This window comes from Eleutherodactylus coqui, chromosome 1, assembly GCF_035609145.1.
Source record: "Eleutherodactylus coqui strain aEleCoq1 chromosome 1, aEleCoq1.hap1, whole genome shotgun sequence".
Classification (NCBI taxonomy): domain Eukaryota; kingdom Metazoa; phylum Chordata; class Amphibia; order Anura; family Eleutherodactylidae; genus Eleutherodactylus; species Eleutherodactylus coqui.
The window spans coordinates 78,052,182-78,077,827 of NC_089837.1; the positions used below are offsets into that span (position 1 = coordinate 78,052,182).

Sequence of the window (25,646 nt, forward strand, 5' to 3'; positions counted from 1 at the left end):
AGATAGATATGAGATAGATAGATAGATAGATAGATAGATAGATAGATAGATAGATAGATAGGAGATAGATAGATAGATAGATAGATAGGAGATAGATAGATAGATATGAGATAGATAGATAGATAGATAGATAGATAGATAGATAGATAGATAGATATGAGATAGATAGATATGAGATAGATAGATAGATAGATATTACATAGCTAGATAGATAGATATGAGATAGATGGATAGATAGATAGATAGATAGATAGATAGATAGATAGATAGATAGATAGATAGATAGATAATGAGGTAGCTGTACCTTGATTCTCCGGGGAGAAAAGTGATTGGCATGTTTTCCTGGCAGCCTTGTCCTGGGTGCCAGTTGGCCTTACATGAGGAGCAGAACTCTATATCACAGGATGTGCACTGTACCAGCTGTGGATTCTGGGGTCCTTTCTCCTCCAGGTTGCAAACTGCTTGGCAGGATGATGATGGACACCAAGTTCTACATGGATCCAAAAGGACCTCTAGAAGAAATGAATACAAAATATCAGAAGGTTGGTTAAAATCTGCATATTTAAAAAAAAATCTTCAAATATTTTATCAAGTATGTAAAAAGTGTCTTTACTTCGATAATGGAGAAGAGCTCTAGTCAGATATCCACAAAGTTTGAAAAACTACTAATGGCCTACAGTAGGTCACTAATATCAAATTTGTGGCTGCCTGACTTCCCCTACCAGTTGGTTGTTTGAAGGAGCCTTTGTGCTTGGACGAGTGCTGTGGACTCTTCATTGTACCGTACATTGTATAGTGGCAGTGACTGGATTTGAAGGTCAATCCATTCACTTGAATGAGACTGCACTTCCATATTGAATTGGGAGGGGTAACATCTCTTGTTAGGGAGACCACCAAGAAGGTGAGTGAGAAGACTTATAAAACCATCCATGCTCCTCTGGTTAACATGCAAATAAGAGGTATTGTTCCATCTTCCTTAATTCCATATTACCCAGAGAAGTATGGATGGCCTTATAAGTCTCCTCACTCACCTTCTTGGTGCTTTCCTTAAGAAGAGATGTTATTCCTCCCGACCCATGTCACAGGCCTCTCACTAGCCAAGCCAGTAGCCTACTGCATACTGATGAGGGTCAAACACCCCTAAACAGCTGTCTGTGTATGGATTCTGGCTTGGTTTTCAATTCCCAATCATTGCTCTACAGACCTGTATAAAGGGTCAAGCACTGATTTGAAGGAATGCTGCCATCCAATAGGTGGCGCTGCAGTGGTATTATTCCATCTTCCTTATTTCCATATTGAATGGAGCAAAGATAGTCAAGCTCACTTTCTATCTGCTCCATTGAAATGAATGGAGCAACACCACTCCATTCATTTCGATGGCGCAGACAAGATAGTCGAGCACAGCACTCAGCTATCTGCCTGCAAAGTGGAGAGGAATGGAGCGACTTCTGCACATGTGCGACCAGCAGCTCTATTTCCCACTACACTATAGAAATGGGACAATGTATCCTGAATGTGAAATAGGGGGGGATCGGTGTGGGGTCCCAGTAGTCGGAGCCCCACCGATCTATCAGTTTTCACCCATCTTCTGGATTGCCATCAAGGGAAGTGCCAAGGGCAGGTGTCGCTAATAAAGTGACGCCTGCCATATAGTGTTGGTGTGCAGGAGACAATTGCCTTGGACATCAAGATTATAATTGGGATTAATCACATCCTTCTATCTACTTGTATAAACAGTCCATGATCGTAATTTATGGTAAGCAGATGAGTTCTCACATAAATGAATTAACCTTTGAAACAATGCTATTTAGATGAAGATTATATGATTCCCTGAAAGGTTGGGGACAAAATCAATTACTTCTTTTCAACGGGAAGATGAAAGGCTCCCTGTAAGACCTGGCTGGTAATTAAGGAGATAGGTTTAGATGCTTTTGATTTCCTAATCTTTGATCTAAGTCAAGCTGCAAAGACAATAATAGGAAGCCTTCTGTAAGGGAACATGGCTTCAATTATTCATGGCTTCCTTGTTTTCGTAATAATTATATGCAACTCGCTCTGGTACAAAGGGAGGAATTCTTCAGATGATGTGACACTTATGAAAACCATATTATAGGTCCAAGCATGCTATGCAGTACTCATTGCTGTGGACATGACAAGGAGCAGTCACTTAATGGCCATTTCCTCTTTTTTGCCACCGTTGGCAAGGAACCCGGTGGCCAAAAAGTGAAGCGACAACTTTGATTAATATTGACACTATAGTTTGTAAACTTAACAGACAAATAATGAATATAGCAGAGGTCTGCAACCTGTTTGAGAAATTAAAACTGCATCAAGCCCAGAAGTTGAAGTTTTTGCAACAGCTTGAGTTCCATAGGCTGGAAATATTGGGTCGAGTGATTCTGATCAAAGCGTTCCTCCAGTTTCTGTCCCGGGACAGGAGGAGGAGGAGGTATATTATCTTGAGTTATTCTTCTCTACTGCCCTTCGGATCTACTAGTTCCAGGCCCCAAGATGGTTGCAGCAATTTTTTTACTACCTAATGTACACTGTGCTCTGCTCTCTGATTGACCAATGGGGTGCATTAAAAGAGGTATAGGGGTGAGGGACGAGAACATTATTCTTCCACTATATAAGGCATTGTCAGGCCCCACATGGAATACTGTGTACAGTTCTGGACAACCCTGCTCAGGAAAGATGTTGCAGTGCTGGAGGGGGTTCAATAAAGGGCAACTAAACTAATACATGGAATGAAGGGACAGGAATACCCAGAGAGGCTATCAAAACTGGGATTATTTACCCTGGAAAAAAGACGGTTAAGGGGTGATCAAATTACTATGTATAAATACAAGGATCTTTCCCATGATCTGTTTATACCCAGGACTGTGACGGTAACAAGAGGGCATCCTCTACGTCTAGAAGAAAGCAGGTTACATCACCAACATAGAAGGGGGTTCTTTACTGTAAGAGCAGTGAGACTGTAGAACTCTCTGCCTGGGGACGTGGTGATGGCAAAATCCATGGAGGAGTTTATGAGGGGACTAGATGTCTTTCTAGAGCGCTATATTACAGGATATAGACATTAGATGACCAGTGGGTTGTTGATCTAGGTCTTACATACAGGTTGGTACTATCAGAGGTTGATCCAGGGATTAGTCTTGACTGCCATTATGGAGTCGGGAAGGAATTTTTCCCCCGAAAAGGGCTAATTGGCTTCTGCCTCTTGGGGTTCTTGCCTTCCTCTGGATCAACAAGGAGGTTAAAAAAAGGCTGAGCTAGATGGACATTGTCTTTATTTAGCCTAACATACTATGTTACTATCATGTGAGCAGCTCTGGCCATTCTAAGAGCAAGTGCAGTGAAGTGATAGTCTTTCGCTATTAATGTACTATGGGGATCAGATAGTCTGAAGATTGTGTCAGTCATCTTTTTACGGCTGAAAACGAGAACTGGTGGATTGGAGGGATGGCAGAGAAGAACTGCAGGTGATAATGCCCCCCCCCCCCCCACCCACCCACCTCATCCCGGTCCCAAGACAGACTTTTATCTCAGAACTGGAGGATGGCTTCAAGTTTTTACAGGTGTATCATAGAATGGCCACTTGCCTATTCTAACTTTACTCTACCGTATATAAAGTATTTCAGCCAGGCTAATAAGTTGTAGAAGCCAAGAAATATCATTTACCTCTTTCAAACTGTAATTTCTTGTATCTTTGCATTATTTCAGCTGCAACCATGCATTCAATCTGTTAAAAAGGGAAAAAAAGGTATTTTTTCAAGTTACAGTGAGTAAACTCCAATGAGTGCAGGTGGTCTCAACTAAGTTCACATAAGCAGAGGAATACTTTGATAAACCTGATGCATTGACATTTGTCATACCGGCTGACATAGGCATGACTGATTCATTCTAACACAATTAGACAAGAGTTGAGTTTGTAAAGGTCCCCCGTGCAGATTAGACTAATGTGGCATAACTAGATGATCATCTAATGTGTGAGATCCCCCTGACTCTTAACAGATGATGTTGGTGAAGGGAAGGATCAGGCATATTGAATTTTAATGTCCAATCCTTTTCTTCCGGCAGGAGATAAGCCACCACCAGAGGTGTTGGGAGCTTACCATCCTCTTCCCATTCAGAAAACGATTAGTCGAGCTAGACTAGTCAGATATAATGGATAATGTCCGAATGCAATGCCACTATGTGCCAAGAGTGCACCCCAGAGCCTAGACTTTATACAGTCTTACTCTAGGTGCACGTTGCTATAGTTTCAGGCCATGTGCTGTAAGTGTAATTGCACGGATGCACACAGCCCCATTATAGCCTATGAGGCTATGCATACGGATGGTTTTTTTCACTCGCACCCATAGTCTGTGTGAAAAACTCCCAACACATTCTATTCCTGACTATTTCATGGACATGAAATAAGACATGCAATGCCCCCGAATGTGCATTGTCCTTATAGACCAGACAGCACTCAGATGGGTGTTGCTCAACTCTAGATATGGCCATGTGCACCTAGCCGTTGGCCACTTTCACACCTGTGTATTCTGATCAGTATTTTGCATCAGCACTTGTAAGCCAAAACCAGGAGTGGAACCTGCAAAGATAAAAGCTATAATGGAAGGATTTGCACCTCTTCTGTTGCGACACAGTGTTGGTTTTGGCCTACAAACACCAATGATGCAAAATGCTGACCAAATACTGCCGTGTGGAAGTGGCCTTAGGCTGGTTCCTGACAAGAATAATATGGTCAAACTATTGCATCAGTATTGTGGCTTCAAATTTTGCAAAGTCTAATGACCCCAACTAATGACATCATAGGGATAGATTATTAGACCTATAGTTAGGGTGGGTTTTGTACCCGTAATACGTGTATGGGAAACCGGCCTCAACATAAAGGGTAATTCAAAAAGAATAGTGGAAAAGTAAAGCTGATTTCTTCATACAGCCAACAGCCAGGATGACACAAAAAGTTGGAAGAACTCTTCAAATTTTTAATGCACCTTACAGATGTACGATGTGGGTCTCTGTTGCCGACACGGCAGAAATCAAGCCAGTAGTCCATTTTACTTAGATGCGTCCCAGCATACCCCGTTTCGATTCCGATGCAGCGGAAATGCGTTGTTTCAGGTCATCTAGTGTCACCAACGGCGTCCACATCACACATCTGTAAGGTGCAATGTAAAGTGGAAGAGTTCTTCTAACTTATCATGTCATCCCGGCTGTTGTAAGTCAATTCAAGTATGAATATACGGCTTTACTTCTGCACCATTCTTTTTGGATCACCGTGTATATGAACAAAACTGAGTGGCTACAGGTGATACATTATGTCCACTGGCAAGTATAGAAAAGTGCAGAAAGTTGAACTTGCTCTACTTGCCTCATTCTCTTGTAAATGGCCCCTCTTCGGACAACCAGCATCAGGACAGCTGATGGCAGTTTCTAAACCTTCCTTGATTAGAAGTTCAACATATTGTTTCAAACACTGTTGTATAAAAAAGAGAAAAGGACAAATCTTTATCTCATTACATGCTGCAACTCCATGAAATAAACCAGTACAAAGCAAATATCCTGAAGGGGCATAACATATTAAGGGGGTTTTCCAGACACAATTACTATTAATGACCTGTCCTAAGGATAGGTCATCAATAGTTGATCAGCTGGAGTCGGTCACTATGGAACCCGACCAATCAATTGAGTTGGCGCATGCTGTCAGCGCCGCGATACACAGGGGTTGGAGCAGCTACTACAACCCTTGTGTGGTGGCTGGCTCTTATGGTTTCAGGTGCAGCTCCCATTGATTTCAATGAGACCCCAGCCTGCAGTTACAAGCACCAGCCACTACACATGAAGCTTCCACTCCAATCCCTGTGTATGGCGGTGCTAACAGCATGTGCCTGCTCAGCTGATTGGCCTCAGCCAATCAACAATTAATGATCTAACATGGAGTCAAACTGATACATCTCTTCCGTTTACGACGGAAATAAATGCATCAGTTCTTCTTCAGTTTGCATTCAGTCCTAATTCAACTAAAAAAACAAAAAAGCATTCAAAATGCAGATGTGAATTCAGTCTAAGGCCTCTTTCACATGGCCGCAAAAATTCGTGAATGGGCGCACAAATCTAGCGTTGCTGCCCCCGTTCAGACGGCACTAGCCCCGGCGCATATACACCGAGGCTGCAATGCCCTTGCCTCTACTTCCCTCCCTCCCTCCGTCTCTTTGCAATGGGAGTGGGCAGGGCGGGCGCGGAGCTAAGCACCCTTCCCTTCCCCCAGGCAGCAATAGGATGGGCCGAGCGAGGGGAGCTTAGCTCCACCCCCATCCCGATCCCTCCCATTGCAAACAGCCAGAGGGGAGGAGAGAAGAGGGAGGGAGTTTAGCAGTCATGCTGCTAAACTCCCTCCCACCTCCCTGTTCTGGCTGCTGTCACTGGCTCCCATAGGAGCCCATGCAGGGGCCGACGCATTCCAGGCGGAAAGATAGTTCCAGGACTATCTTTTCGGCCCAGCGTGAAAGCGCTCGGGGCTACATTGGCCTGGACAGGCACTTTTATGCTGTGGGAATACGGCCATCGTCCGGCCGTGAAAACGGTGGCCGATATACGTTCGTGTAAAAGAGCCCTAAGGCCATATTGGGTCCCAGTTGACTGGACCGTAATACGTAGCTAAAGCAAATCTATAAGGCTAATAGCATTTTCTACGTCAGTTTTTCAAATATATTGCATAATCTATTTGTATTCTTTTCTATTTGGCGCACACGGCTCAGTATCTCCCCAAGAGAAAATACTAAAAGTACAAAGGCAAATTCAGTTAAAATATTGGTAACATACAGATGTAATGTCTTGTGAAACACGTCCGCAAGGCTGCATTCACACCTGCGTTTATTTTCCGTTTTCAGTGGATTCGTTAAAGTTTTTAAAGGAACGGATGGTAAAAACTTAAGAAAACAGAAAACATTGTAACATATTCGTACCCCTTATCCGTTTAACGCGAGTCAAAAACAAATGCTTTTCTTTCCGTTTTTTATCCATTTTACTGTCCATGTGCGTCCGTTTTTAAGTGATCTATATTAAAATGTCAGTATTATTTTTCTACATCTATTTTTTGGGGACCATGAAGGTAAAACCAGCAAAACCCGTGGAGAATACGCTACCCCAACATGGTAATGTGAGCCCGGCGTTGGGGCGTTGGTGTCCTACTCCCGAAGACGCAGAGAAAGACTGGATCAGGAGAGACAGCGGCGGCAATATTAGGTCCACCCTAGCACGTTTACCAGGATGACCCATGGTGTCTACTCCACCTTGTACCTGAAGGTTCGACCGCATCCAGAAAAGCTGAATGACTACCTCCGCATGACGGTGCCAAGCTTTGATGATCTTCTGGCCCAGATTCTGCATGGACTCCAGAGACAGTCCACTCATTTGCGGTAGAGTGTTCCACTAGCTGAGTGTCTTATAGTCACTTTGAGGTGAGTTTTAATATTTTTATTGCTCTGATTGGGGCAAATCAACTATCTGATATATTGTGCAGGAACCTGCCAGGCTTTGAGGGATTTGCTGCAGGAAGAATTTATTCCACATCCTTCAATTGAGCAGTGGAACAAGACTGCAGACAAATTTTGGGAAGTTGCGCAATTTCAAAACTGTATTGGAGCGGTTGACGGCAAGCACATTCGAATCCTGAAACGTGACAGAAATTGATCGGAATTCTACAATTACAAAAAATACTTTTCCGTAATTCTAATGGCAAAACTATGGACTCTGTCTTGCAGAGCATTGACCAATCTGGTCCAAGGTCTAACATGGCTGTAATGCGCTGGGGAGACAATTTTGTAAGATTTTCTTGCCCAATGCAGGTTGGGTGGATCGGCAAGACAGCATTTGAAATTATCCATTGGCACATGCTTTTGTTATGCACAGTGCTTGTACTTGTATCTGATATACATGCTTTAATCCATTCAAGTTTGTTATTGTTGTTTGTCTTAATGAAATAGTAACTTTCAGCTCTATTCAAGTACCAATTGCAAATTTTCTGTAGTATTTTCAGTTGTAAATACATTTTTGTTTTTTAATTCCTAAACTACAGCTTAAAGGGGTTGTCTCACGCCGAGGGATGGGTTAAAAAAAAAAAAGTTTATTACTTACCCGAATCCCCGCGCTGCGGTGACTTCTTTCTTCCTTTACCAAGATGGCCGCCGGGATCTTCACCCACGATGCACCGCGGGTCTTCTCCCATGGTGCACCGTGGGCTCTGTGCGGTCCATTGCCGATTCCAGCCTCCTGATTGGCTGGAATCGGCACACGTGACGGGGCGGAGCTACGAGGACCAGCTCTCCGGCACGAGCGGCCCCATTCACCAGGGAGAAGACCGGACTGCGCAAGCGCGTCTAAAAATGCCAGAAGACAGCGAATTTAGACGGATCCATGGCGACGGAGACGCTAGCAACGGAGCAGGTAAGTGAATAACTTCTGTATGGCTCATAATTAATGCACGATGTATATTACAAAGTGCATTAATATGGCCATACAGAAGTGCTGAACCCCACTTGATTTCACGAGACAACCCCTTTAAACTTCTGATGTCTGCTCGGAAGCCGGCACTGGGGTCAGTTGGGTAGATTCATTTGGCTTTGAGGTATGTGAGGAGGATTGTATGGTGCCAGCATGAAGGGAGACTGGGAATAGGTGGGTTGCTGCAACTGGGAAGGAGTTTGTGAATATGATGGCTGCTGTCTTCGGTAGCGTTCCTGGGACCGGTATGGTGACTGCTGGTAGGATGGAGTTTGTGACTATGGTGGCGGCTGCATTTGGAAAGGTGGCCGAGATCTAGAAGGTGTGCGGCTTTGGAATGGGGGGCTGTGCAGAATTGATGAGTGTCACATAGTCTGTTTAGGTGTCATTTGCTCCATCCACAGAACTAGAATTTGGAGAAATTTCATACTTTCATTCAACGCTTCGGCCATCTCCGGGTGAATATCTCCTTACTGCTGTCTGCCACCTTAGGTGCTTACTAAAAGAGGCTATTATCGCCTCTGGTGGGGTAGCAGATGCATCGGTTTGGGGAGCAGCAGCTATATTCTGAACAGATATGGAAGGGATTGAGGGACCAGTAGTGGTGGGTTCAAGGGGGGCGTCTCCAGCAAGTCTATCAGGTTCCCGAGAACTTGATGATGTGAGAAAGAAACATTAAAAAAAGACACACAAGAAAAAACAAAGCAAGAAGTAAGATTTAATTCCATTGTCTTTTGTCAGTGGCCGGCCTTAGGAACTCCAGCATATATTTGTATTTGTAACGCTTGTTACTTGATGACCCAGAGCCGCTGGGTTCCTGCCTTTCTTTTGATGTGTCCCAGACAAATCTGTCCCTCATTGAGCGCCACGAGTCATGACAAATTTGACTAACAAAAAAAGATTTATTACATACAAACAGAACCGAAAGCACAATCAAGAAGTACATGTACATTGTTACATCCAGTTCGAGACATAAATTATAAGACACACAGAGGCCCACTAGCAGCCCTTAAAAACAACTTAAAACTTGTTGGGCCCGAAGTTCCTCCTCTTCCTCAGGGGTAAAACTAAGCCTCCAGACCATCTTCTTCATCAGATAGTTTTGCTTTCTAGAAACAAGTACCGCAATCTGGTACAAGGTGGGCTTGGCGTTGCTCCTTCATCAGAAGACATCTGAAATTAGAAGAAAAATGCCAACTGCATTGACACTCTATTAATATGGAATACAAGAACATATGTATTCAGATTTAAAGTAAAATATGTATTTATACTCACTTTGCTGTTATGCTCCTAATACACCGGGCCAGCTCTAGAAAAGCACACTCCGGAATAGGATCTGGAATAGAATAATACATGACTGTTCTTCAACATACTTTTGAAAAAAGCAATAAAAAAAGCTAAAACAAAAACAGTCCACCCAAGAAAGAACATGGTAATTCATCCAAAAACACAAGGAAAATCAGCACAAAAAACACACATAAAATGTCACCATAAAAGAAAGCAGGAAAACATCACGAAAAGCGGTGCAAAAAAAATACACACAAAAAAGCCTGTGAAAAGTAATCTAAAAAATAACACAAGGAAAATCATTCTGAAAAAAACAATGTGAAAAATCTGCAGAAAACCACAGAAAAATCAACACAAAAAAAATCCACGGAAAAAGTAATCCTGAAAAAAAGAATTCAGGAAAACATCGTGCAAAAAAAATCCACAAAAGAGAACTTGGAAAATCAACCTGAAAAGCGATGCCAAAAAAATCTGCTCAAAAAAAAGCCCACGAAAATAAAAATTTTTAAATTATCCAAGAAAACAATGAATAAGTGCACATCATGGGAAAAAAAAATTTAAAAAACAGTCAAACAGTTAATCACTCTAAAAATGCGTCAGGAAATTGAGCATAAATATCAGGCATGACATAATCACTCATAGGCCCAAGCAGCACCCTGGCAACATAATCATACATGCATCAGCAAATGCACTGATGCTTTGGAAAACACGCCCTTGCTCAACCAGCCAACACACACCCATGTGCACCAAAGAGCAAAAAAATACACTTACTACAAGCAGGAGACGCCTCTTCGACTTTCAAGGGTTCTGGTGACTTCCACAACGTTCTAGACGATGGCCACGCCTTGGAGGATCGGGTGATACTGGACAGGCCAGAAATCTCACTTCCCCCTGGGCCATCTATCTTGCTCTATGCATCCCCAAGCAAAAAAAACCGGATCCGATAAACGGAACAGATGCTAATGGAATACGCTCCATTATACATAGACTCCGTTATACATAGACTTACTGGACTGCTGGGAGTCCTGCAGTCCAGTGAGAGGAATCCTTAGGGCTGAGACAGGAGAGACATCTCTGATCTGCAAGAACTTAAAAATGCCTTATATTTAACAATATCCAATTTATCCAACACATTAATTTTGCAGATGATGGGAAGATGATTAGAATCTGATCACTACGGATTTTAGTCATTGAATAAAGTCAAAATCTATTAAAATAATAATTAAAAAAAAAACAATTTTGGCTTGAAATTTGACCAAATCCCTTCTTACTAGAGTTGAACGAACATACTCTGCCGAGCTTGATGCTCGTTTGATTATTAGTGTACTCGATGGTGCATGACATCGTGTTCAACCCCGCCCCAGTTTTTGGCTCCCCCCCACTGTGACATGCCTGTTTTGGCCCCTCGCCGCCGGGAGAGAGAGAGAGAAAAAGAAGAAAAAAAAAAGCTCAGCAGCCGGTGTCCCACATACAAAAATGCTCGAGTCTCCCATTATAGTCAATGAAGTTCGTCACTTGAGTAGAGCTCTCAAATTTTACGAAGAGCTCGACTCGAATAACGCGGACCTGAGCATTTGGGTGCTTGCTCATCTCTATGTCTTACTGATGATCAACCATTTTGGAAATGGAGTGCTGGGTTGGTCCTAGTAGGTAGATAAGTATGTGTGGTCGTGTAAACTGGGCACGGGCACAATAACTTTCAGTTTTATAGTACGTATATAAGTATTTTCCCTGTAGATCCTATGGTATCCCACATTTTACAGCCCAACATACTAAAGATAGGAGCGCCAGCCCAGCGAATGGGGTGTGTATGCAAGGAATGCTTTTGACTCTATGCCTTTAAATTCATAAACAGATATTTAGAGGTATTCAACATACTTGGAAAGCCCCTATCTTACGCCTAGCACAGGCTGACACTCCAAAACATTCCTAAATCATGACGTTCAAGGACCTGCGCAGTGTGTATCTAATAGAGAAGAGGAAAACTTTGCCTTATGACACTTGAGAATGTGGCTATACAGCGTCTCATTGGATAATTTAGTAGAAATCTCCTGTAGCATCATCCATGTTTCTAAGTTTACAATAGACAAAGGCAGGGAAGAGTCCACCATGGAAGGGTGTCAGTGAGGTTTACTTCTGGGGCTGATGAACATCAACTACCCCTCCAGACTGAATTGACACTTACCATAGATGCTAATTACAATATTGTTTTGTTTTTCCGTATCTTGCTGATACTCTATTTGTATATCCTTTGGCATGTGTGTACGTAAACTCATTTATTCTTGCCATGGAACAGGGGCCAGAAAAAACAGGCCAAGTCATCTACCCTTCAAAATGAAAAATTGGGGCTTCGCTGAAGAGATGACTTGGGAGACGAAGAGGAAAAATGGAGAATGCCTTCAAAGAAGCTATCCACTTTAGAGAATCCTCTCTTGTTAGAAAAGTCCCAAGTTGATAAGCTTGTCACAGGGTATCCATGCCAAGACCCCAAGCAATCATCCTTATAGAAATCAATAGGTTGTATATATAGTGTATGGACATGCAGGTCTTCCAGAGCATTAGCCACTCCTTGTAGCCACTTTTTGCTACGGCAAATATGGTACGTGAGAATCCTGAACATGGAGCACTAACTTTCCCATAGTCAAGTTCACGGTGTCCCGAATTTACTTTATGCTACATATTGGAGGAAAGAAAGATTGGGGGATTGGATTTCAACATAACCGATCCTTTTGCTCTCAGGGAAAGATAATTCTCCACACTCAGAGCACATGCACATTCAGCCAAGCCCAAAATGTACGTATATGTGGGACTGACAGATATAGAAAGTACACTATTCTACCTAAAGCATTTGGACACCTCTATCAGTGAAATGGATCCTGTCTTATTAGCATGTTACATAAGATGCAGAACCTTGGAGGTGTTAGTTATAGTTTGTGATGGGAACTGCACGCTACTGGATATACGGGTTATGCGCTGCATACAAGCCGTTCATCATGAAGCAATGCATCTGCTCGTCTACAGTGGTGCAAGGAGCGTCATCATTGAACAAATCAGATGGACATACCTGGGTGTGGAGGATGCCTGGGGAACGCCTTTTGCCTAAATGTGTTGTGGCAACAATTAGATCAGTTATGGTCTGGGCATGTTTTACGTGGCATGGTCTTGGTCAGTTGGTTGTAGTGACAAGAACCATGAGGTTCTGGATAATGATGTGCTGACGACAATGTGGTAATACTCTGGGAATGGTTTGAGCATATGGATATTACATGATTAGACTGGCTGAACAGAGTCCCAACCTGAACCTTATTGACCAATTTCTGGATAAACTGGAATGTCGGGTCTGGAAATATGAACAGCGTCCATCTTCTTTTAAAGAACTTGTCAGATATATATCAGATATTGGTAGAAAGTATGTCATGGAGAGTATCCGATGTCATCAGGGCCAAAGGAGCCCCACTAAGTATTAACATATACAAGTGAACTACTTTTGATTCTTGCTCAGGTGCCCAATTAGGTTTGGTAGGATAGCGTGTATGGACATCATTATACTGCTATACTATATGCTGACTTTTCGCAACTATATATATATATATATATATATATATATATATATATATCATATGTATTATGATGAATTCAATAACATCCTCTGTCCATAAACGTCTAAGCAGCGCCACAATTCATGAATGCAAGAAAGTGCTTTGTAATTGTTTTGTTCGCCAAGAAAAACTTGGCCAAGTAATATGAGGCTTATCTTGGCACGGAGAAGTGGCAGATTCCTGAAGATTAGTACCACAGCTCATTTACACACTGCATGTGCCCCTTGCACGCCTATCTCCCGCCCGAGCCTCTTACATGTTACGCGGTTTTACAGAAGCAAAAATATTGATTTAAGCGATTTCCATACGGTTTACGCTGGGTCTACACTCTTAAGATTCTCCCCCCAGTAGGAAGGATGTCTAGATGAATTACTATCTGGATCTCGGCCTGCATTTATACAATATTTTGCTGGAATGGATGTAAAAAAAGTCGCTCACATGCATACAGCATCGGTTACTGGGTTTGAGTACAACCTTTGGTAACATTTGCAAGGAGCTTCTAGGTTCTCTTTATCCTTATATGGATTTCTTTGTGTTCTCCAGTTTCATTTCATTCTCCAAAAACATACTAATTGGTTAAACTGACCTCCTAACGGACTGAACATATTTCTTTGCCAATGCTCATACACTCTAGCACAAACACGCTTGGCAGCACTGTACTGTACGTAGACTGTCTTTCATCAATGCCTGTTCTTACTGGAGACACAAACTTCCCCATGTCACACACACAAGGCTAATTTAATAGAAAGACATTTAAAGGGCCACTTTGGTGAAAACACATTTTTCCATGCCTGCTCCCCTCACCTCATTGCCTTTTACACTCTGGAGATCTCCTGTGTGTATTGCAGCCACTTCCATGTCGTGCAGCTCCCTGTTTGATACTTATCTGGCACCATCTAGAGGCTGAGATGTTTTCACTTTTAGTTTCACATCTATCCTATGATGCTTTAGCACAGCATTAGTTAAGGCTATACCATTTTTGCCTGCTGGGGGGACAGTTTAATTATTATTACCTTCCATATTTCCCTAAATAAGCTCTAGAGCATAAGTATTTAGTTAGAAGGATGAGCTGTGATCTGCTCTATTATAACTGTGTGGCAAGAGCTATGATAGAAGTGCACGTGTGCCCTTGTAGGCAGTTTTTGTGATAGGTGCATGTAAAAGCATTACACAAACTGAGAATCTGAGTAGAAAACAAATACATAATCCCAAGTAAATCTGAACTAGTCAGAACTGAGATCACATGACCATCTGATGAGAAAGATACCAGGAGCTTCAGACAGAAAGAAATAACTAACTAAGATAACACTTATTTATAGTGAGGGGGATAACTGCATATTGACTGGATTTAAAACAATGGTACCTTAAAGGGGATTTCCAGTTGTAAACTAATGATAACCTATTTTTAGGATAAGACATCAATAGTAGATTTGTGGAGGTCGGAAGCCTGAGACTCTCATAGATCAGATTTTCAGCTTATGCACTTAGCTGAATTCTGCTGGAAGCCGACAGCTCTGTTCCTACTACAGTGGTGAGGTTTGGTATTGGTCCTGGTTCTCTTCTCTCATTCCTGCCCAACCCCACTTGCTGCCTACAGCCTGGGAGCATCAATCAAAAGTCAAGGGGTGGCACTCCCACTTTCAAAATATATATTTTTTATTTTTCCATAGACATAGCTGTATGGGGGTTTGTTTTTTGCGGGACGAGTTGTATTCTTCAATGGCATCATTTAACATACTAAATAATGCATAAAAACATCGAATGATGTCTAAGTGGAGTGAAATGGAAAAAAATGCACTTTCACCATTTTTGGGGGGATCTGGTTTTTATGGAGTACATGCTGCAGAAAAAATAATATGTTAACTTTATTCTGTGGGTGAGTACGACTATGACAATCCCAAATTAGTATCTTCTATTTGTTACATTACTTTTAAAAAGTATCTGTTTTTTTCTATTGCCATCTTCATTATTTTATTAGATCGGACTCTTATGAATGTGGTGGTACAAAATATGGCTACCAGGCTGCCATGATGTACGAACAGCAGCCCGTGATTTTATTTGCGGCACTTTCACAACACAATGACAAGCCCACAGCAAGTCCATCATGTCTGATCTTATCCTAAGGGGTGAAACACGGCATGTTGGCATTTTAGGGTGCATGGAAAATCAATCTTATCATTTTACAGTCACCGTGGTATGGGTAGTGAATACACTGCTCACCTTCGAGACCCCTATCCATCAGGAAATTGGGTTTCCGAGAAGGTTGTTCGCTCATACTATCCATGCAAAAGTGGTGGAGGCATAAGGACACAGCTCAGTCTTTGAAGTCAATTGGACTGACTATCTCCATAGCACCCATAGTATGCAGTGGAGAGGGCCACATGCATGCATGACTAGATCTCCAATATGTGGCTGGCATATAGGTTTAGGTGGTATTGGTTCCAGAGGAAGGATAAGGGCCCCCACTAATCTTAATTTCGTCCTGATTTGCAGTAATAAAGGGCCAAACTGAAGCTACTTGACCAAAACCCAGACAATTAAATTCTGGCCAACACACCCTCTGTAAATAAACCCTGTCAACTACCAGTCAATCTGAGAATTAATGGCTGAAGTAAGTTACACGTTGGCTACTGGAAATGCTATACTGCACAAAAAAATGATTGCTGCTACTGTTCTTATTCTTGTATTTTTCACGCCCGTTGCAAGTATCCTAGCAGGTCCATCCGGTAAACCTTGAAAGAGGTCCAAGCCCAAGGTGAGCAACAATTCCAACATCCCTTCCTCCCATAAACCAGCACTCAGAATGAGAAAAGCTTTGTGCTTCGGCTAATTATCCCTGGGAAGCAGCCGATTTAGCCTGGGTATAAGTCCGGCCTGCATGCCAAACAGCAGAAGAGCTATTTGCCAGTGAGAAGTGTTGACATGGTGCAGAGGGTTGCCAGGGAGGTGCAGATTACTTCTTAATATGCAGCCGGTGTGCGCTGCAGAGTCTGTTGCGCTCCTGAGTGATCCAGCTGAATAAGCAGCATGTTTTTTTCCTCTTCCAGACACTAAAGAGAACTTTCCATAAAGTCCTCATGTCAATTATTGTAATTAACTATAGATAAGAAGAGAAACCTACTGAGCTCTGATGCAAAACACAGAAGATATTCTTCACTGTAGATCTTCATGACATCTGCTGTAAATTTAGTACAATCATTTAAAAAAAAAATCCCTCCCCTAGAAGTTGTCGGAATGGAATGAAACTTTCTCTGTGTGATTGTAACGTTGATATAAGTAAGTGATTACAATATCAGAGCAAATGGATAACTTAGTACGGAAAACTGACCCATTGAAGAGAGGCTCTAGTACCCTGTTGTACCGCCTCTAGCTTGGATACAAGATGTGATACGGGTGGGAATGGAGGCTCTAGTACCCTGTTGTACCACCTCTAGCTTGGATACAAGATGTGATACGGATGGGCATGGAGGCTCTAGTACCCTGTTATACCGCCTCTAGCTTGGATACAAGATGCGATACAGGCGGGCATGAAGGCTCTAGTACCCTGTTGTACTGCCTCTAGCTTGGATACAAGATGTGATACGGATGGACATGGGGGCTCTAGTACCCTGTTGTACCACCTCTAGCTTGGATACAAGATGTGATATGGATGGGCATGGAGGCTCTAGTACCCTGTTGTACCACCTCTAGCTTGGATACAAGATGTGATACTGGTGGGCATGGAAGCTCTAGTGCTCTGTTATACCGCCTCTAGCTTGGATACAAGATGTGATTTGGGCGAGCATGGAGGCTCTAGTACCCTGTTGTACCGCCTCCAGCTTGGATACAATATGTGATATAGGCTGCCTGCAGACGGGCGGGTCGGATCCGGCGGGGACCCGACCCGAGCGCCTGCAGGGAGGAGCGCGTACTCACCTGCGCCCGGCGGCCCCGGATCTTTCATGTGCCGGCTGCCGGGCAGCCGGCGCATGCGCAGACCGGAGCCGGCGGCCGGGTGAGTGACGTTTCTGTGCGAGGCTCTGCGAGCCCCACACAGAAATAGGACATTTCGCGCGGCCAAACAGCGGCCATCTGCATAGGAGTGCGTATTGTAATGCACTCCTATGCAGGCTTTCAGTGGCGGAAATCCCACGGGAAATCCCGCTGCGGGATTTCCGCCAGTGTGCAGGTGGCCATAGACAGGCATTGAGGCTCTAGTACCCTGTTTTACTGCCTCTAGCTTGAATGCAAGATGTGACACAGGGGGCATTGAGGCTCTAGTACCCTGTTTTACTGCCTCTAGCTTGGATAGAAGATGTGATATGTGGGGCATGGAGGCTCTAGTAACCTGCTGTACCACCTCTAACTTGGATACAAGTTGTGATACGGGAGCCTGGAGGCTCTAGTAGCCTCTTTTACTGCCTCTAGCTTAGAAACAAGATGTGAACCGGGCAGCATGTAGGCATACAGATTTCGTATGGTATCCTGTGAATAGATTTTGCAGACTCGTAGGAGGTGGGTGTTCCAGATGGTCCAATACGTGCTCATTTAGTGATAAATCTGGCGACCAGGCAGCCATGGAAGTGTGACAATGTTGTGGGGACATTACTGTCACTCCCTTGTGTGTGCAGCCAAGTATTACCCTACCGGAAAATGGCTCTTGGAAGCCACCATGAGAGGAACACATGTGGCTGCAGGATGTCCTGAACATATCGCTGAGCTGTCATTATCCCTCGTATCACTGTTAGGGGTGACCGACTGTCATATGCAATGGCCCCCCAGACCATCACATCAGAAGTAGGGGCAGTGTGCCACTCCACAGCAAAGGCAGGATTGAGCCGCTCACCCTTAGTTCCCCAGACATGAACACGGTAATCATCAGTGCCTAAACTAAACCTGGATTTGTCTCTGAAGACAACCCAGTTGCACTCTGCAGCAGTCCAGTTCATGACATCAATGCAAACGGAGGTCACAGTGTGTGGGTGTCAAAGGCAGTACACCTAATGGGTGCCATGGGACCAAATGTTCTTCAGCCAACCACCTGGAAATGGTTCTGACAGACACACAGGGGATGTAATGATGGCACCACCTGTCTCCGGATGGCGGACAATGCTCCTAACACCTCCTGACAGTCTGGTCAGAACGGCCCAGGTAACGGGGAATTCGTTGATATAACCATCCATCTACTCCCATTCCAATAACTGTTAACTGGGTGAAATCTCTCCTCTGCGTCGTAAAGGCGTCTAGTGGTCAACAAGCTCTACACAAGTGGAAAAAGAGGTCATTACACACAATAAGCCTCCGAGAGCCTCTTATAGGCCAAGGGGGGAACCACTTTTAGGGCCTCAGGTGGCAAGACCATTCATCTAATCACCCCACAACTCTAATCATTTGTATATCTGCCTGAGATGTAACTGCATGCCGAGTTTTGTAGCAAAACAACAACTTCCTCTAGGGGCTGGATTTTTTTTTGACAAAGAGTGTATGTAAGGGAACAGAAAGTCATTCATGGGGTTGTCTAAATAATGCAAACCCTTTCTATATTGAACATCAGTCGCTTGTTTTGGGTCAAGCTTCATAAATTCCCATAAATCAGCTGTTATTGTCATACATAATTGTAAAATTGCATGGGAGCCATTCAGATGAATGGCTTTCTACATCACACATGGTGGCTGGGTCCATGAGATCGAGAACTGCAGTTTGTGACTTCCTACTACTTTGGCTAGTAGAATGGATTCCCAATTAGGAGACTTCCTTTTTAGAAGTCAACATATTCTGTAAGGGACCTTATCTATCACATTTTCCAGATATCGCCTGTAGTCTCGCCTCCTCCAGATTCAGCCTATACAGGCCTCTCTCCCCTTTGTGCTGGGCCTCATTCATAGCCATCCTGGCCTGCATGCAGGCCGCAGGTTGGACACCCCTGCACTAGAATGTGCATTATGAAATTTACGGACCATCCCAGCCATTCAAGTTCATGCGTGATAACTCTTATCTTAAGATACAGTATGTATTGAGGACGGCTGCACCGTGGAATAAAGGCTCCCAGTCCTTCTATTATAAATGTGTGCAGCTGTCCTCCTCCGAAAAGAATGTGACATCAGGGATTTCCTGCAAAAAAGAAAAAAAAACAACTGGCTTCTATACAAAAAGATTATTTTTGGCTATAATTGCCACAATAAGTCAGATGACATCTGCCAGATCATACCCATTGACTAAGTGGCACTGTCAGACTCTGTTCGCTGAGGAACCTTTTTATGCATTCTTATAGGCGCTACCTTGTCAGTCAAATAACAATACTGTTTTTGTCAAATGTTGTCACTCCTGAATGGCAATATTTTTGGAAGAGCTTTAGAAGTTGCAGCTGCATCCGGGCCCTAAAGCCCTGACTGGGTCCAAAAGCCCCTCTGCTGCATCCAACGACTGCAGTATATGATGTTGTGATGGTTAGTGGGACTTTTGCAGGGATCATTACTAGAAGAAGCTGCTTCTGACCACCTCTTACCATGTGCAGGTCATGAGGGAAGGCCTCCAGCCTGACTCTGAGATATCATCCCAGAAAACCGCACAAGTCCTTATTTCCCCTACAAGGCTGTAGGAGAAACAAAACTTTAAAGGCACCCACTACAATAAACGGGCAATCAATATAATGCACAGACGTGCTGCTCTTCCACTAGGTGGGTCACCTACCCTATACTACCACCTTACACCCAAACAGGGCACAAGGAGAGGGTTTTTCTGCTTACCGAACCATGCACCTGTCTTACCTGAACATTGATCAGGATAGGTTTTAAGCTTCTTGATTTAAAGGGGTTTTTAGGGACTCTAATATTAATGACCTATCCTTAGGATACATCATCAAGATATGATCTCAGGGGGTCTTCCGATTGGGACACCTACTGATCAGCTGCTTGAGCGCTGCAGATTCTTCTTGAGTTTTGTGATATCACGTTCTTTGTTCACATGCCTTAAGAGTAGCTCAGTCCCATTACCTGTTATGCCAGGCATAGTTGCCATACAATATACATGCAAAGGCCGCCTGCACACGGGCGGAAATCCCGCGGGATTTCCGCCACTGAAAGCCTGCATAGGAGTGCATTACAATACGCACTCCTATGCAGACGGCCGCAGTTTGGCCGCGCGAAATCTCGCGCGGCAAACAAACCGCGGCATGTCCTTATTTTGTTTGGGGCTCGCAGAGCCTCGCACAGAAACGGCACTCACTCGGCCGCCGGCTCCGGTCTGCGCATGCGCCGGCTGCCCGGCAGCCGGCACATGAAAGAGCTGGGGCCGCCGGGCGCGGGTGAGTACGCGCTCGTCTCTGCAGGCGCTCGGGTCGGGTCCCGCGGCGAGAATTCTCGCCGCCGGATCCGACCCGCTCGTCTGCAGGCGGCCTAAGGACCCAGATAATGTGTACAATTGCTAAAGATGTATAATGGAAAAGATGCTCCCAAAATTGTGCCAAAAATTGGTCAACCTGGAGCAAGAATGTTCGTTGGACACTAAATAATTGGTTGATACTCTGATACAAAACCATGCAATTTCTGCTGCGTAGCAGCTGTGCTGACACCGAAGGGAAGACTGGGAGAGCTGCTGACTGAGGCGTGAGAAAGAGCAGGATTGTAACTGCCCTGCGCATGTGAGGGCCTATTGGCATCAGCAAGGAAACGGAGAAAGAAGTGGAGAACGGCGCTCCCAACCCTGGACAATACTGTGAGAGAACTTGGGCCTTTAGAAGCTGTGACTCCCCCGCATCAAACTGTAAGTGAGGTCAGCCTCAGCAAAAGCTCTAGGTGTGCACACTAATAGGGGCAGGAATAGTTAACTAGCAGATCTACTTTACCAGTTACTACTATCTGCTACATCATATCCCAAGTCTTGAGCTACCATACCTCGACTTATAACATACGTTGCTGTGCCTAGTAAGCACTGAAGCGACAGCGGTGCTCATGTGAGCAAAACTGTCACTTTAAACAATTCATCAGTAGGTCTCCCAAGCAGGGGTCTCCCACCGATTAGATGTTGTTGAACTATCAATATCATAATCTTGGAAAACCCCTTAAAAAAAGTTTTCCTTCACTTAGAGCAGGCGAGATCTGGAAAATAGTAAGGAATTATAACACAATGTATATTTAGAAAAATCACAAAATGTTTTTACACAATATTTTCTATAATGAAATCTGGAAATCCCTTTAAGGCAGTCTATTGACAGGAGAAGAATAGATGGTTATGCAAAAAATATGAGTGCAAAAATTCCCACAAAGTCTGAAAAAAGTGGAACGGCTACTAACCGAATCAAGCTATATGATCCCTCCAAGTCTTCTATTTCCCAAAGTCATGACTTCATATAGCATTTAATAGAAGTAAAGGAAAACTACTGATTCAGGGGCAAAGGCTACTCTGAACTTGACTCTAGGGACTACATGTGTCGATGCCATGTGAGCTGTATAATACAATGGTATTCCCCGCACTCTCATCCTTCTGTTGTTTCCTGAAGTCAACTATGGTGAATCGTGTTTTCACAAGACCTCAGCGCCCGTTTTCAGGACGACAATACAGTTGTGATGCTTTGTTCCATAACTCAGCCCTTCACCCCGTTGTCATCAGACCAGCAAGCATTAGTCATACTGCAGCTATTACTAAAGTTACAGGTTGCTTCCTCTTATTATGTCTTTAAGAAAACCCAGCAATAAGTCCTATGGATCACAACTAGTCAACATCCTAGTTTTGGACGCCTTATGTATTTCCTGCTACAGATCCTCTCCAGGTGCCACACATAAAGCCTGATATTTATTTCAGGGGTTTTCCACTTTGAGCATTTTAAACAACTCATATATTAGAAGTCACTGGAAGTCCACAGATATCCTGGACAATTGGATCCAGGCACTTCTTTTTACTAACGATTGGGAGACGCATGCACACCCTTGTCTGCATAACAGTCAATGAAGACCAGATGTTACCTTCAGATCTGACAAGAATATTCTAAGGAGAAGGTGCAAGACTCAATGCTTCCTTCTCTGGTGGTGTAACGTCTTCCAGCACTGGGTAGGTATAGAGCCATGGGTGTGGCAACCGTGCAGGTCCTGAGAGTAGTCAGGGGAAAGCCAGAGGTTGGTATCAGGTTGTCTCAGGTTCACAATACAATGGAGGAGGCGGGTATCGTTGTCGGAAGGAAAGCCAGAGGTCAGTTTTAGGTAGTCTCAGGTTCGCTTGTTGTGGAGGAGGAGAGGCGCCGAAGCATGATAATCTCGCAAGGAGCTGGAGGAAGGACTAGGCTTTTATAGGAAGTACTAATGACTGTGCCCCGATAGCAGTCTTGTGTTTTATCTAGATTGGTAGTATGTCATTGTATATGGCAATAACGTAAAGGAGTTATCTCATAGAAAGCAATACACTGCTGGAATCCAGCAGAATTATGAATATAGTTCTCCATCTCAATGGAGAATAAAACAAATTGTTAAGTAAAGTATTTACAAAGATATTCAACATATTATATGGATTTCAACTGTACATCAGCCATTAGTTATCATGCAACATCATATAATTGCTGAGCAGTATCAGTCATTAGGGAACAGCACAAGGCACGCTCATCCACGGTGTATTGACTATGGCTGATTACCATATATGATGGTACCTTGTTACACCAGTGGCGCCAGGCTCGAGAGATGCAAATAAAAGGGATCAAAGGGCAAAAATAGCTAGGGAACGAGAAGTGAATGATGCAGAAAATGATGTATAACTTGAGAAAATGACTGATGAATATGAGATATAAGTAAAACATGTCGTAAACTAATAAAACTCCCAGTTTTTAGGTTAAGAGTAGAAAACAATATAAAAACGAGCAATAAAATATGCTGCAAACTGTCAGCATTGGAGAAGAGTTCATCCACGCCAGTAGTATTAAGGGGGTTTTAGTAGCATTCCCGAGAGGAAAAAGGATGAGGTTCACAAAGGGATCCAGGATTTGAGATTTAAATGTTGGCAAGTATATATATTAAATTTAGATAGAAGGAAATGGAACACTATTAAATTAACATTTCCCCTCAATTCTGTCAGCTAAGATAGGTTGTCTTTAGGCACAATGCCAGTATACACTATCTACTAAAAGTATTTAGACACCACAATGAGTAGAATGCATCATGTCTTATTAGCATGCCATGTGTCCTAAACTACGCTACATAGGATGCAGACACTTGGAGCTGTCAGCCATAGTTTGTAATGGGAACTGCATGCTATTGGACCTATGGGTGGAGGAGCAGTGATAACAGAGACTAGTCAGCTGCGAGGCCTGTCTGTCGTTTAACCTAGTTGCGATGACAAGGAGGAAAATAGTCGTTGATGCACGTGTGCTTCATAATGGCGCTCAGGCACAGGCATCTATGAACATAGCGCCATGAGGCTGCCCATGCAACATTGGAGGCAATATCGAATATTGAGCCAGATGATTATGCAGAATGCACAGAACGCTTTCGCCATTCTGATTGCTTCACTGAGAAATGCTGCAATGTGTCGAACATGGTTGGCGGAATTTGCTCACTCAGCTTCTCCTGCAACCCCATAAGAAATATCATAAAACGTCAACAGCTTTATTTGCCTCCTCTGATGGGACTTTTATTACATTATCTTACTGTGCATAGAAGGATAAGCATGGCCCAGTTTTACATGCTTCATCTGCCTCTGCAAATACTGTTACGCAAGCCATTTCAGCACAAGCTAGTGATATGGATATGCAAAATGACATACAAAATGAACCTATTCTACGCAATGTTTTTTCTAACTGTGACTAAACGCAATACTGTTTTGAGTTCCCTCTGTGCTCAAGTTGGTAGCTTGAAAGAGGATGTTGTATCTACAAGAGACGATTTGCAGAAAGTTACTGAAAGGTTGTCTAAAGCAGAAACATATATTAATGAATAAAATATATTATTTTTGCCAATGTGGTTCCATTGATACGAATGTTTGAGGATAAGGTCAAGTTCTGGAATTGTCGTCAATAATTGGCCATGGAAATCTTATTAAATAGTTTATATACTTCTAAATTTTCCGTTTTGGATTCCATCACAATATTTTTTTTAGATTACATACAATATTTAAGAGCTATTATAGACCAGTAAATCTACTAAAATTTAATTGGAGACCCTTTAAGGGGATAAACGGTCTGGAGTGTTGATAATTCCAAGTGTTTGGATATATTTTTTGGTGGGTGGAGACAAGCTGTGTGCCCACAACCAACACCCACAATTTGATTGGGTGGGCCGGAGAATGGGTGCCCATTATCTCCCCTCCCGCCTTGTGTCACTCACCCCCCTTCCCCGCTGCTGTCCCTTGTCTCCTTCCCGGCTCTAGCGCTCTGAGTCTCCTCGCTTTCGTCACATATTGCAAGCATTATGCGAGGCCGGCGAGGAGACTGACAGCGGAGCCAACGACTGCGGCGGAGCAGGGACTGGAGAAGGCAGAGCGCTGGGGGCAGTGACAGCGGGGGAATGCAGTGGAAGGGGAAGTATGAGAGCAGAGCAAGGAGGCCAAAGCTGTGCCGGCTTGAGAGGCTTGCTGGGCAGGGGAGAAGGTTGCTAGGGGAAAGTATGACAGTGAAGCTAGGAGGGCAGAGCGGTGCCGCCTTCAGGGGTTGCCGGATAGGGATATTCACAGCAGGGGAATTCAGTGCAGGGGGGGAGGGAACTCACAGCACCGCAGCTGGAAGGGAAGAAGGTCACTGGGGGAAGTATGACAGCGGAGCTCCGAGTACACATGGGACACGGCAGGGTACCAGCGGAGACAGCTTTGACCCATTTTCCGCCCCAGACAATCAAGTTGTGGGTGTGCAGCTTGTCTCCACCTATTCTTCTGGTGAAGACAAGATACAACAGTTCCACAGTAAGTGAGAGAGTTCTGAAAGAAGGAAATAAAGGATTACATCTGACAATTATTCTAATAATTAAATTATGGAATACACTTAAACAGATATTGCAACTAGATTTACTATATACAACTGCCTTTGGATGTGGAATAGTTTTTTTTAACTTGGAGGGATTTTCGGTGTGGAAGAAGAGAGGAATAACCTATTTTGGAGCAGCACATTCTGGGGTCTTTCTATAGTTTTGAACAGTTTAGAGAGCTTTATGATGTTATTTTTTCCAGCTCTTTCAGTTTCGACACTTGTTTCCTGCTCAGGCCCAATCAATATTAGTTCTTATGGTTCAACCCCCTTTAGTGAATTTTCTTGTGTGTTCTGGAGCTACGAGGGGTGTAACATCTTATTTACATAGACAGATG

At 43.6% G+C, this 25,646-nt stretch overlaps 1 protein-coding gene across 2 annotated transcripts in view; it reads right to left on the reverse strand.

The window, feature by feature from the left end:
* RNF144A (ring finger protein 144A) overlaps window positions 1-25,646 on the reverse strand; it is a 66,390-nt gene that overhangs the window by 13,033 nt on the left and 27,711 nt on the right. For both annotated transcript variants that reach the window (XM_066597572.1, XM_066597562.1), the window contains exons 3-5: window positions 5,378-5,482; window positions 3,682-3,742; window positions 305-512 (exon numbers count right to left, since the gene is read on the reverse strand). In XM_066597572.1, the coding sequence (XP_066453669.1) occupies window positions 305-512; window positions 3,682-3,742; window positions 5,378-5,482 (374 nt within the window). The remainder of the gene's footprint in view (window positions 1-304; window positions 513-3,681; window positions 3,743-5,377; window positions 5,483-25,646) is intronic.